At 40.9% G+C, this 14,442-nt stretch overlaps 1 protein-coding gene across 1 annotated transcript; it reads right to left on the bottom strand.

Annotated features, from left to right (window-relative positions):
• Window positions 1–1,120: 1,120 nt before the first annotated feature.
• Window positions 1,121–12,437, bottom strand: LOC139846094 (uncharacterized). Its single transcript, XM_071835940.1, has 6 exons — window positions 12,172–12,437; window positions 4,518–4,692; window positions 4,269–4,399; window positions 3,319–3,823; window positions 2,017–2,886; window positions 1,121–1,798 (listed from the first exon to the last, which is right to left on the bottom strand). The coding sequence occupies exons 1-6, from the start codon at window positions 12,435–12,437 to the stop codon at window positions 1,121–1,123; spliced, it is 2,625 nt and encodes an 874-aa protein (XP_071692041.1).
• Between the last annotated feature and the right edge of the window lie 2,005 nt (window positions 12,438–14,442).

The following is a 14,442-nucleotide window of genomic DNA, read 5'->3' as shown; positions in this document are numbered from 1 at the left end:
AGAAAATAAACTTGATTTTGGGCTATGAATTTGGGCTTGCAAGTATACAAGTATATGAATCAAGATTGTAGTCCAATATCTAGAAACTTCATGTAATATTTAGTAGTTAAAGTGTGTAGAATACTCATGTAAAAATATTATCTAAGTCTAAAAAATACTTAGGAAATATCTAGATATTAGTTGATGAAGTGTTCTAGAGTGTTCCATTATGTAGTATAAATAAAGGGTTTCACTCCTCATTTGTAATCAAGCAAATTGAGCAATAAACAAAGCTTTCAAGATCAATCAAACGTCTAAATCATCAATCATCTCTTCCACAAATAATATACATAACCTCCTATTTCTAACAAAAAAGAGCTATATACTTCGATGTGATTTCATTTTATAAAAAGAACGACTAATGCTTTTTTTTTTTAACAGCTTAGAAATTTTATTAAAACTAGAAAGAGGCTAGAACATTACAAGGAATTAAAAGGATTAGATAACCAAACATTCCAACCAAGATTAGCTTTCTTATAACGTGATGAAAGCCAATCAAAAAAGGATAATACAATCGAGTCAATAATGTGTCATTTCTTGAATTTGTTCGGGTCAAAGATACATTCGTTCCTAAATCGCCATAGTGTCCAAAGAGTAGCATAACATACCGCTTCCAAAACAAATGTTTTCAATGTAGACGGAACATACGACATAATCCATCTCCAAAGATCATCCACCGTTTGCAAAACCGGTAAGTCAATATCCAACCATGTTGCGATATATGTCCAAACTTGAGTTGCGATTTCACATTCAAAGAAGATATGTGTAAGATCTTCAACTTGATTCGAGCATGAAGAGCACAATAAGTTATGATTAGTCACACCCTCTCCAATAGATTACATTTATCGGGCAATCTATTTAATCGAGCACGCAAAATGAAGAAATTAATTTTAGGCGGTACAATTTTACACCAATGTGTCGGCCAGTTTCCTATAGTGTCACGACAAATAAGTTGACGAAACCCACTAACTGAGAACACACCATTCGATAAACTTGGACACACCCAAGTATCATTTGCATCAGAAAGAATTGTATTACATAGCAGTGAACAAAGCTGAGAAAGTTGTTGTGCTTCGGTACCTTAGCGAATAGGACGTCTCCAAGACCAGTTGAACCCATTTGCATGAACACTCTCCAAAACCTTGCAACTGTGATCGGTTTCCAGAGCAAAGAGCCGATTAAATTTGTCACGAAGGGGAGTATTATCGATCCAGTTGTGAAGCCAAAAAAATGTGTCCACACCAATTCCAATTTTAATTGATAAAACGTTGGATAAAAAAGGATTTTGTACATGTAAATCATGATGGAATAGATATATAGATGCCCATGTTCCACTTACAGTATTAATAACTGGGTGTAGTCCATCCATTTGAACACCATGAATAGCTTGAATAATAGAAACCCAAAGCCAACCTTTACAATTAACATATCTCCACCTCCATTTGTATAAAAGAGCTTTATTAAGAGATTCAAAGCTAACAACTCCGAGGCCACCTTTATCTTTAGATTTAAGAACGTCATCCCATTTTATCCAATGTATTTTTCGATCATCTTTTGTACCGCCCCAAAGGAAATGCGAACGAAGAGACTCAAGATGTTTGAGAACATTTTTCGGAGCTTTGTATAAAGATAAGTAGTAAGTACCAAGAGCGCCCAATACCGATTTGATTAAGGTCAAACGACCTCCAAATGTGAGAAGATTCATCTTCCAATTAGCTAATCGTTTCTCAACCTTAGTGATGATAGGCTTCCAATTTTCCTAAAGCCTCATATTAGCCCCAATCGGAATACCAAGATAACTAAAAGGAAAATTTGCCGGTTTACAACCTACACTTAAAGCCATACGGTTAAGCTCCAAAGAATGGATACCGATTCCAAGAAGGTTTGATTTATGGACATTAATTTGTAACCCCGAAACAAAAAAAAAGCAGTTTAAAATGTCAATAAGATTCAAAACGTTAGTATCGCACCACTCGCCAACGAAAAGGTCATCATCTGCAAAGAAAGACTGTGACAAAAGAACCGAGGTGTTTTGATCTCCACAATTAAACCTTTAAAGAGATTATGATCAATTGCATCCAAAATCGCTACATGTAAGCCTTCCATACAAATGATAAATAAGAAGGCAGAAAGTGGGTCACCTTGGCGAAGACCACGTTCAATATTAAATTCTTCCGTTCGACACCCGTTAATTAAAACCGAAGCAAAAGAGGATCGGAGGCATCCTTTAATCCAAAGAGTCCACCTTCGGCCAAAGCCAAGGGAATCGAGCATAGTGCAAAGAAAATCCCAACTAATTGAGTCAAATGCTTTTTCAAAGTCAACCTTTAGAAGCATAGCTTTCTTTCGTTTTCGTTTACACCAACCAAGAACTTCATTAATGATCAACGGACCGTCCAAAATTTGGTGACCTTTAATAAAAGCAGACTGTTCCCGACTAATGACATTTTCGATAACCAACGAGAGTCGGTTGGCTAAAAGCTTTGCCAAAATTTTGTATTGAACTCCAATGAGACTAATCGGAAGAAAGTCTTTAACATATAATGGATTTTCAACCTTAGGAATCATGGTGAAAAATGAGGAGTTACATCCTTTTGGTATAAAACCAGTTGAGTGAAAATTCGTAACAAAGGCCATCACTTCTTGTTTAATCAATTCCCAAAAGTGTTTGATGAAACAAAACGAGAAACCATCCGGGCCGGACGCTTTATCGTCACCGCAGCCCCAAACGGCGCTTTTGACTTCTGCTTCAGAGAATGGTTTTTCCAATTCATTAGCTAGCACTGCAGGAAGAGATTTCAAGTGTTTGCTCGATCTGTTGATCTTTAAAGTGTCGACCCGCTTGAACTTTTTTTTAAAAAAAATCAAGGAAACTGTTCTTAACATTGTCAGGAGAAGAAACCCAAATGCCGTTAGAAAGAACACCTGTTATTGGCAAATTCTTAGGTTTGCGATTTATGGAAGAATGGAAGAAAGAGGAGTTCTCATCCCCATGTATGTTCCAAATCTTTTTGAACTTTTGAGCCAAATTCATTCCTTCTCTTTTTTCAATCAATGAAAGGTCTTTAAGAACATTGATACATTGGTGAGAAAGGGCAATGTTGTCACCCCCATTAACCAGTTCATCATCAATTAGATCAATGGATTCAAGTAATCTCTTCTTCTCTACAGTACACGAGTTCAAGTGAGTTTTATACCAAGCTTTCAGTTTAGTCTTAACAAACTTGAGTTTAATCTTGAAGGCTATAAATGGGTTTTTCCAATGCACTCAGTAGTTACCAAAGGATCTAACCACGCGTTTTGGACCACGTTATCAAACCCGTCAATCAAAAACCATGAAGCACATAATTTAAATGGAGATGGGCCAAAATTTAACCGATCAACAACGAGAAGAATCGGACAATGATCCGACCAAAGATTTGGCAAGACACGTCCGATTAGATTAGGAATTGAATCAATGAAATCATTAGAGATTAGAAAACGATCCAACTTTCCTCGACTGTCACAAAATTTACTGGAGCGAGCAAAAGCTCTACCACCCAGCGGAAGATCCACCAAATCAGAAGCAGTAATAAAGTTATTGAAATCACTTGACGACAGAGGGCAAAACTCAGAGCCTTGCCTTTCTTGAGAGCTTCGAACTGCATTAAAATCGCCAAAAAGAACATGTTCACCCGGGTTATTAGATAGGAACTCGGACAAGAACATCCAAAGGTGACGTTTCTTACCCCTATCTTGTGGAGAGTAAACATTAATAAAAAAGCAATGAACAGAACTTCCAGGCCTGTATCCATCAACAATAAGTGCATTTTCAAAAGAGATTATACGATTCTTGTGGAAACATGATGGATCCCACACGGTAATTAAACCACCCGATCTACCTCTAGCACAAGATGAAGCGAAATCGAATGTTTGGTTGCCCCAAAAGGATTTTACAATGAACAAATCCAATTTTGTCAACTTCGTTTCTTGAATACCTAGAACACCTACTTTAAACTCGTTACATAAATTTTGAATTCATGATTGTTTTTGAGAAAACCGCATCCCTCCTCCAATATTAATAGAGAGAATATGCATTTAAATAGGCTTGTTAACACCCATTCGAGCTAGAATGCTCTTTAGATACTGCCTTTCATATCGTACCCAAGTGATGTACCAATCGAGATGAAATTGTCTATTTTCTCTGCCATTCCATCATCCGTCAATTTTTTAGAGGATCCATTCGCCACCTCAGAAGATTCAGAAGCGAAGACAGGTTCACCGTTCGAGAATTTTGGTGAGTAAAATCATTGTCCATTAAAACCTGGAGGCTTCGAGAGAGAAGGTGAGTTGTGTGAAGAAAAAACAGAAGCAACCGCATCTACATTAGCATTAACATTAGAGGTAAAATAATGATCTTCTTGATGGTGCTCATTTTTCTTAACTCATCCTGCCCTAACAGAGTGAGATTGTTTCTCCTCAAACTTAGTGTTATTAACCTCCTTTTCCACTTTATTTGACTGCTCACAGTTGTGTAGCCCGTTTACAACACCAGAATTAAGAGAGTTAGCGGGAACATTCACATCATACTCATCAATCGAATCTCTAACAAACTCTCCATCTTCTAAATCCTCGTGAAAAGATGTGTCAGAGTGATCATCATTAGTAATGATACTGCAACCCGCATGCGCACCTCATATGCATGCGGGTGCTTAATAGTGTGCGTATGCGTGTGCTTGTGTGCGCTATGTGGTATGCGGATTGTATCTGATTCCTTTATTCTCGGTACAGCGGTTGCTTAGCTGTCAAGTAAATATCTTTTCCATAATTATATCCGTGATTCGGGGGAGTCAGTTATGGATGAGGTTATTATGATCTGGGACGGTTCTAGAATTAGGGTTGGCCTATAAATACAAACCCTAATCATCACCTACGGGACACAACATATTACGTAACCATCACCTACGATACAAAAGCATCATTCAGCATCTTTTCAAGGTTAACAAGTTAGTCTTTCGTAAGCTAGTACCTACGACCTTATTTGGGGCCTCTTGATCGAAGACCGTTATCGGAGGTGGACTTAATCACTTGGCCACCCCGCCGACATCATCATGTCGGCCAGGGTTATTCACGGTAGCCGGACTGGAGAGTCACGTTCTAAGATCCTTAAACCCCTCTACGTATTGAGCAGGCATATTTAACCCTATGGTAAAAATATGCATGATCAAGTGGTGCTTTCATTGAGAGTCGAATTAATTCAAGACTGTTTAATTGCTTTTTCTTTTAAGGTTTTGAATTGTATGGCTCGTTATTTACAAAATTTTTGAATTTTTTTTCTTTAATAGTGTCATGACTTCCGAGGAATCATCGGAACATACCCAAACAGATATTCAAAACGCACCTTCTGGTAGTCAACAGACACCGGTTATGACTACGGAGGCAGCTATTCAGGCGGGGTACATGATGTACCCTCCACCTATATCCGGCAAACCCTTTTAGAGGTACAAGCCGAAATATTCAGACGGGAATACTACGCCAAGAGCAAACTCACCAGTTACAACCACGCGGCTGGACTTTTCGTCAGTGGATCCAAGGGTCATCTTGGCAGGCACTAGCGGTGGAACAACGGGGCCCCATGTGGTTTGCTGCGGCCAGGTACCTATTTACAGTACCACTGTTTCAATACCTTTGCATACGCAGAGCATTCAGCAGAATTCGTCATTTACACCGTTGCAACCTTAGCAACCACCCCGCCCAGTTTCACAATTTTTAACTCCTGCGGATGCGCAGGCGTTACTTAATAGTTGGGGGTTTGGTGTCATCCCAGATGCAAACTCTCATTGGGCGCCGATAACAGCACAGCAGCAAAGCACAGCGCATACAGTTGGGCTTTTAAGTGTGTATCCTCAGGTTTCGCAGATATCCGCGCCACAGGTTTCTCTTCCTTTTACAACCACCTGTGTACTCTGCGTCTTCAAGTTATCCCTCTTTTCCAACGCAGCAGCCTTGGTTATATCCGCAGACGCAGGGTCAACCTTGGCAAAATGTTCAAGGGCAGGCAAATCTTGCAAGTCAATTCATGCAGGCCGCACCTCCTGATATGGTTCACTTATTTTCACAACCTGACTTTGTTCAAGACATGATGAAGCGTTTCTTTGCAAACTTGAAAGGGGATCCTGTTAAACCACCCTTCGAGCTACCGACTACCTTTGACAAGTTTCCTCCACATATAACCGCATACCCGTTTCCATCAGCACCAAAGATACCTAGCACGTTGGGTACTTACAATGGCCTGACCAATCCAGATGATTTTTTACAGCGTTTCGAAGGCGCAATGCGCACTCAAGGCTGGGTGGATCCGGATGCGTGTCAGATATTTCCTATGACACTACAGGGTATTGCTCGTGAGTGGTTTAATAAGTTGCCGGCGGGTAGTATTGCCGGGTTTATGGATCTGCGGACAAAGTTTTTACTGCAATATCAGAATCAGAGACCACGCAAGCACACTCACATTGAATGCCATGACATCGTGCAGAAGTCCAGGGAATCTTTGGGCGAATTTCTCACAAGGTATACTAATGAGTGCCTGCGCATACCAGATCTTAAGCCAGAGCAGCAGATTTCAGGGCTCATACATGGTATAAATTCAGAGAGTCACCCGACGCTGGTTAAGCGTTTATGCCATACGGTGCCAGCAACTTATGCTAAAGCACTTAAAGAATGCCATGATTATATGCGGAGTGGCGAAGATAACGATATTCCCACCGCTAGCTCGCGAAACGAAAGAAAAGATGATGATGATCGATCGTGTGATCAAAGTCGCGGAAGTAACTCTCGCGGACGATATCACAGCGGCGGTCCTATCAGGAGTGACAAGGGGAAGTCCAGTGGCAATTATCGAAACAATAATCAGTGCGGCATCAATAATCAGAACTATGCGCTGCTCAAAAGTTTGTCCAATACGCCCAAGGAAATTTTGGCAACGGAGCCAATATGCGCGACCTTCGCGGTTCCAACTCTGCTTACAGAATTTGGCAAGCGGGACAAAACAAAGTATTGTGAATTTCATGACGACTATGGTCACGACACCAATCGGTGTAAAAACTTGATGGAACGGGTTATGGAAGTGCTTCGCGCGGGCAAATTGGATCATTTAAAACCACCTAAAAAGGATAAGGGAAAGGCCACAGAAGAGGCTTCGAAGTCTAAGACTTTCGCGTGGCAGAAAGTTGACAAAGCGAAAAATGCCGACTTAACCATTAACATGGTTGACGCAGAGAAAATCAGCCAGCGGAGAAAGTACAATGATCACCAGGATTGGGAGCTTCTCCCAATCACTTTCCCTCCTGTAATGTCAATTGATTCTATTAATGAGCCTATTATCATCAAGTGTCGCATCCCTGATTGCGGAATCCAGATTAAGCGCATGCATGTTGACACTGGCAGCGGTGTCGATATTATGTATGAGCATTGTTATCGTTTCCTTCCGGCAGAAGTCAAAGCGCAGTTACGCCAGCCTGATATTACGCTATCAGGGTTTTTCGGAGAAAACTCGTGGCCGCTAGGCCGGATAGAATTAATGATAGAGCTTGCAGATGACAGGAACCCGCAGATGGTCAGGCATGAATTGGTCGATTTTTATGTGGTTCGTTCAACTTCACGATATAACGCACTGCTAGGGAGAAACTTCATACGGCGTTTCAACATCATACCATCGGTAGTGCATGGTTTGATTAAGTTTCCCACAGTAGGAGGCGTTGCCACAGTTGCATCACATCAAGCAACCGAGCTGTGTGGCTCTGTCGCGTCTGTAAGCGCTCCTAGCGTAGGAGAGCAACTTGCAAACTGTGCAGTAATAGCAAATCGCTTGCATCCGGATAAGCGAATTAAAATCGGCGCAGGCTTGTCAACCAAAACGAAGGGCAAGTTGCATGGAATATTGTCAGCTAACGCAGATATTTTCGCATGGCGCGAGTCAGACATGACCGGGGTTCCGCGGGATATTGCGGAACATAAGTTAAACGTTAATCCATCATTGACACCCGTTAGGCAAAAGAAGCGGCATATGGCCCTAGACCGCAGTGATTGGTTGTGCGCAGAGGTGGACAACCTTGTCAAAGCAAACATTCTGCGGGAAGTGCGTTATCAGACGTGGGTTGCAAATCCTGTGTTGGTAAAAAAGGCTGACGGTAACTGGCGAATGTGCGTTGATTTCAAGGACATTAATAAGGCATGTCCTAAGGACAACTACCCTCTCCCGGAGATAGACTGGAAGGTAGAATCACTATCGGGATTTAGGTACAAGTGTTTTCTGGATGCATACAAGGGTTATCACCAAATCTTAATGGCTGCGGAAGATGAGGACAAGACTGCTTTTCATATGCCGCAGGGTATTTATTATTACACGAAGATGCCTTTCGGTTTAAAGAATGCTGGCGCGACCTATCAGTGTGTAATTGACGCATCATTCAAGCACCAAATCGGTAGAAATCTTGAAGCGTACGTCGACGACTTGGTAATTAAAAGTAACACCAAAGAAGACATGCTCGCGGACATCCTGGAAACGTTTGCATCTCTGCACAGGATCAACATGAAGCTTAACCCGCTTAAATGTAGTTTTGGGGAAGAGGAAGGCAAGTTTTTAGGTCATGTGGTGATAGCGCGGGGTATCAAGGCCAATCCCAAAAAGATTGAAGCCATTGATAATTTGCCATCTCCGAAGACAAAGAAAGATGTGCAGAGTCTAACTGGGAAGCTTGCGGCTATCACACGATTTTTGTCGAAAGCCGCAGAACGACAGTTACCATTCTTCAATACTTTGAAAAATTGTTTGAAGAAAAAACACTTCGTATGGACTCAGGAAGCAGAATCAGCCTTTCAGGAGATGAAAAAGGTGCTTGCGGAATTACCAACACTTACTGCGCTAGTATCAGGAGAAACGCTAACGCTGTACCTCGCAGCATCGAAGGAAGCTGTCAGTTCAGTTCTCATCGCGGATCCCGAAAAGGTAATCCATTAATTTACATGCTTTATTTATTTCGCAGAAACTTAACGACTGAGGTTTTTCTCAGACGCAAATGCCGGTCTACTTCGTAAGCAAGACGCTGACATCAAGCGAAGTAAACTACTCACCGATAGAAAAGCTCGTATATGCGCTGGTCCATACGGCGCGGCTTTTGCGCCGATATTTTCAAGCACATCCAATCGTGGTCCTAACTGATCAACCAATCAAACAGGTTGGTAAACGCCTGCTTTGCGGCAATGACCGGGGTTACCGCATTGACTAACGCAATCATTTTTCTTTCAGGTGTTATACAAGCCTGAGATTTCTGGCCGAATGGCTAAGTGGGCAGTTGAATTAGGAGAACATGAAATAAATTTTTCTTCGCGCAGTGCAGTTTAGGGTCAAATACTTGCTAATTACCTAGCAGAATTACTTGCGGATGTCGAGGCATCAGCAGAACATCAGGATTCACCTGCACCAACTTTGTCGCCATGGGAATTGTACATCGATGGTGCGTGCAGCACATCTGGTGCAGGTGCGGGTGTAATTTTAACAGGCCCGGATGGTGAAGAGCATACATACGCATTGCGGTTTAATTTTGCTGTTACGAACAACGAAGCAGAGTATGAGGCTCTGTTAGCAGGCATGCGCATTGCGCATAAGTTAAATGTTAAAATTTTGCACGCATATGTGGATTCAAAGCTAGTATGCAGTCAGGTCAGCGGAGATTTCGAAGCGCATGACATAGCCATGCAGCAATATCTATCGCTTGTTCACAACCTCGCTGACCAGTTTGAAGCTTTTCAAATCTCCCACGTAATGCGGGGGCAAAATAAGAAAGCGGATGCGCTAAGCAAACTGGCTGCCTTGGCTTTTGATCATATGGGGAAGAAAGTTCTAATAGAAGAACTCAATGCAAAATCCATTATTATGATGCCTTTAGTGGCACCAGTTGAGGAATCAAGCTCAACATGGATGACGCCCATCGTGGCTTTTCTGCGGGATGGCACTTCTCCTGCGGATTCCGCTGATGCAAAGAAAGTCCGCGTTAAGGCACCGCTGTATGCCCTTGAGGGTGACGTCCTATATCGAAAGAATTATTTGGGACCACACTTAAGGTGCATTGGCCCGAAAGAGGCGGAGGAAGTTGTACGCGAGGTGCATGAGGGTGCATGCGCACTCCATTCGTGGCACAGGTCCATTGTGTCAAAAATAATGCGGCTAGGATATTATTGGCCCACCATGTACGCGGATACTGCGCGCATAGTTAAGCAATGTGAATCATGCCGAATACATGCACCTATTAGCAGAGCACCTGCGCATCCAATGATACCAGTCTCCTCACCGTGGCCATTCTGCAAATAGGCAATCGACATAGTCGGACCATTCCCAAAAGGCCGAGGTAATTTTATCATTTATTTTCTAAACATGCTACTCACATTAGTATCTTACGCACATTCTGCACATGCAGGAAACATCAAATTCTTGATTGTTGCAATCGACTATTTCACAAAATGGGTAGCGAGACCGCTGGCAGCAATCTCAGGAAAAAGAGTGCGAAATTTTGTATGGGAAGACATCGTCTGTCGATTTGGTATACCAAACGAAATTGTTAGTGATAACGGTACGCAGTTCGCGGGTGACCCTTTTCGCAGCTGGTGCGCGGAGCTTAATATTAAGCAAACTTTTACATCTGTTGCGCATCCGCAGGTGAATGGCCAGTGCGAAGTCACCAACCGGGATATAGTAGCTGGAATCAAAGCTAGGTTGGGTCATGGTCGCGTTGGTTGGGTGGATGAACTACCGAAGGTTTTATGGGCGCATAGAACAACACCCAAAGTAAGCACTGGTGAGACCTCGTTCAGTTTGATATATGGATCAGAAGCTGTTGTACCCGCAGAAATTGGGGTACCAACATTCCGCATACAGAACTTTGATGAGCAAAATAACTCTGAAGCTTTGCGGGAAAATCTTAATTTGCTGGAAGTGCGCAGACTCTCTGCGGCTGTCAACGAAGCAAATAACGAGCAAAAAATTGCAAAGTACTATAATCAGCGTGTGCGTTCGCGCTCTTACAAGTGCGGTGACTTGGTTTGGTGTCAGAACGACGCAAGTCATGCGGAGGATACTGGGAAACTGGGCCCCCATTGGGAAGGTCCATACCGGGTAGCGAAGGCAAACAATACCGGGGCGTACCATCTCGAGACATTAGATGGAAAACCTGTGAAACGCACTTGGCATGCGACGTTATTGAAAAAATGTTATATGTAGCTAGGTGGACCTGATCACTCCAGTTTATTGTAGCACATTATTTTTTCTATGTAATTTCCGTCCGTTTGGATGTGTAGCGGTTGTAATTGTGATTAATGCCAATTAAATATTTACTCGCGCATACTTTTGTTGTTTAAATCTTTTTTGTATGCGGTTCCTGCCTACTTAAGGGGTGTCCTCTAGCCCCCGTGCGGCAGAAGCCTGTTTGGTTACAAGGCTAGACGCTAACGGCAGGCAAAGGGAATTGATTTTCCCCTAGCCAAGTGCCACGCAGACTAAATGGCTGCAAAGTCGACTTAAAAAATTACAAGCATTGGTTTGCTTGTGTGTAATTACTCTCGCATTGGTTTGCTTGAGGAACTCTTAAGCATAAATACATTGGCTTGTTTTTAGTTGCGTTGCTTACCATACAGCTACCGTGCACCTCTAGTACATGACAAAGCAAAAACGTAGTAGCTTCTGAGTCTAAATTGTTAAAGGTAAATTGTTAAAGTATTGGTTTATTTTACGCAGTACCATCCGCATACTCATGAGTTTTGGTTAACTATGCGCATGGGCATGCGGTTCACCTTTTGTTTTGATTCGCGATATATAAACAAATAAACACACTACGCATGCATAACAGAAATATATATACATCAAATTAAGTTGTTACACAAATGGTAATTGTTTTGAACGCCTGCCCATCACGGGACTTATGGCTCAAAAATTGTATTTACAATTGCCTGCCTAAGCATAGGACTTACGGCGCAAACTATTACAACAAACTAAAACTCCTCCTTGAGGAACCCATCAATCAACATATTAGGGTCCGTGGCAAACGCATTAATTAGGGGGATCAGGATGGCAGTGATGGCTTCTTCCGCTTCCATGAGCACCGCAGCCTACCCTCATTCAATTTTTTCTGCACGAAGTCAGGGTACGGCGGTGTGAGCCCGCAGGCTTGGATCACCTCTAGCACTGCCTTGTTGATTTCGTGGTCTTTAACCGCGTTAACATAGGCGTTGAACTTGTCAGACACAGGCTCGGAATCCATTACCTTCTGCGCAATGGTAGGAAGAGCGGTGCGGAGTTTTGTCAAGTCCGCCTCCGCTAGATCGCGACCTGTAACCGCGTCATCCTTTTCCCTCGTCACCCTTTCCATCCGCAGGCGCTCCGCCTGAAATGTCCCGTTCTTATTGATTAAAAACGTTCCATATTAATTGATTTCGTTGCGAGGTTTTGACCTCTATATGAGACGTTTTTCAAAGACTGCATTCATTTTAAAACAAACCATAACCTTTATTTCATCAATAAAGGTTTAAAAATCTTTACGTAGATTATCAAATAATGATAATCTAAAATATCCTGTTTACACACGACCATTACATAATGGTTTACAATACAAATATGTTACAACAAAATAAGTTTCTTGAATGCAGTTTTTACACAATATCATACAAACATGGACTCCAAATCTCGTCCTTATTTAAGTATGCGACAGCGGAAGCTCTTAATAATCACCTGAGAATAAACATGCTTAAAACGTCAACAAAAATGTTGGTGAGTTATAGGTTTAACCTATATATATCAAATCATAATAATAGACCACAAGATTTCATATTTCAATACACATCCCATACATAGAGATAAAAATCATTCATATGGTGAACACCTGGTAACCGACATTAACAAGATGCATATATAAGAATATCCCCATCATTCCGGGACACCCTTCGGATATGATATAAATTTCGAAGTACTAAAGCATCCGGTACTTTGGATGGGGTTTGTTAGGCCCGATAGATCTATCTTTAGGATTCGCGTCAATTAGGGTGTCTGTTCCCTAATTCTTAGATTACCAGACTTAATAAAAAGGGGCATATTCGATTTCGATAATTCAACCATAGAATGTAGTTTCACGTACTTGTGTCTATTTTGTAAATCATTTATAAAACCTGCATGTATTCTCATCCCAAAAATATTAGATTTTAAAAGTGGGACTATAACTCACTTTTACAGATTTTTACTTCGTCGGGAAGTAAGACTTGGCCACTGGTTGATTCACGAACCTATAACAATATATACATATATATCAAAGTATGTTCAAAATATATTTACAACACTTTTAATATATTTTGATGTTTTAAGTTTATTAAGTCAGCTGTCCTCGTTAGTAACCTACAACTAGTTGTCCACAGTTAGATGTACAGAAATAAATCGATAAATATTATCTTGAATCAATCCACGACCCAGTGTATACGTATCTCAGTATTGATCACAACTCAAACTATATATATTTTGGAATCAACCTCAACCCTGTATAGCTAACTCCAACATTCACATATAGAGTGTCTATGGTTGTTCCGAAATATATATAGATGTGTCGACATGATAGGTCGAAACATTGTATACGTGTCTATGGTATCTCAAGATTACATAATATACAATACAAGTTGATTAAGTTATGGTTGGAATAGATTTATTACCAATTTTCACGTAGCTAAAGTGAGAAAAATTATCCAATCTTGTTTTACCCATAACTTCTTCATTTTAAATCCGTTTTGAGTGAATCAAATTGCTATGGTTTCATATTGAACTCTATTTTATGAATCTAAACAGAAAAGTATAGGTTTATAGTCGGAAAAATAAGTTACAAGTCGTTTTTGTAAAGGTAGTCATTTCAGTCGAAAGAACGCCGTCTAGATGACCATTTTAGAAAACATACTTCCACTTTGAGTTTAACCATAATTTTTGGATATAGTTTCATGTTCATAATAAAAATCATTTTCTCAGAATAACAACTTTTAAATCAAAGTTTATCATAGTTTTTAATTAACTAACCCAAAACAGCCCGCGGTGTTACTACGACGGCGTAAATCCGGTTTTACGGTGTTTTTCGTGTTTCCAGGTTTTAAATCATTAAGTTAGCATATCATATAGATATAGAACATGTGTTTAGTTGATTTTAAAAGTCAAGTTAGAAGGATTAACTTTTGTTTGCGAACAAGTTTAGAATTAACTAAACTATGTTCTAGTGATTACAAGTTTAAACCTTCGAATAAGATAGTTTTATATGTATGAATCGAATGATGTTATGAACATCATTACTACCTTAAGTTCCTTGGATGAACCTACTGGAAAATATAAAAATGGATCTAGCTTCAATG

The sequence above is a fragment of the Rutidosis leptorrhynchoides genome, chromosome 1 (genome assembly GCF_046630445.1).
Source record: "Rutidosis leptorrhynchoides isolate AG116_Rl617_1_P2 chromosome 1, CSIRO_AGI_Rlap_v1, whole genome shotgun sequence".
NCBI lineage: Eukaryota > Viridiplantae > Streptophyta > Magnoliopsida > Asterales > Asteraceae > Rutidosis > Rutidosis leptorrhynchoides.
This window is presented reverse-complemented; position numbering and strand designations above follow the sequence as displayed.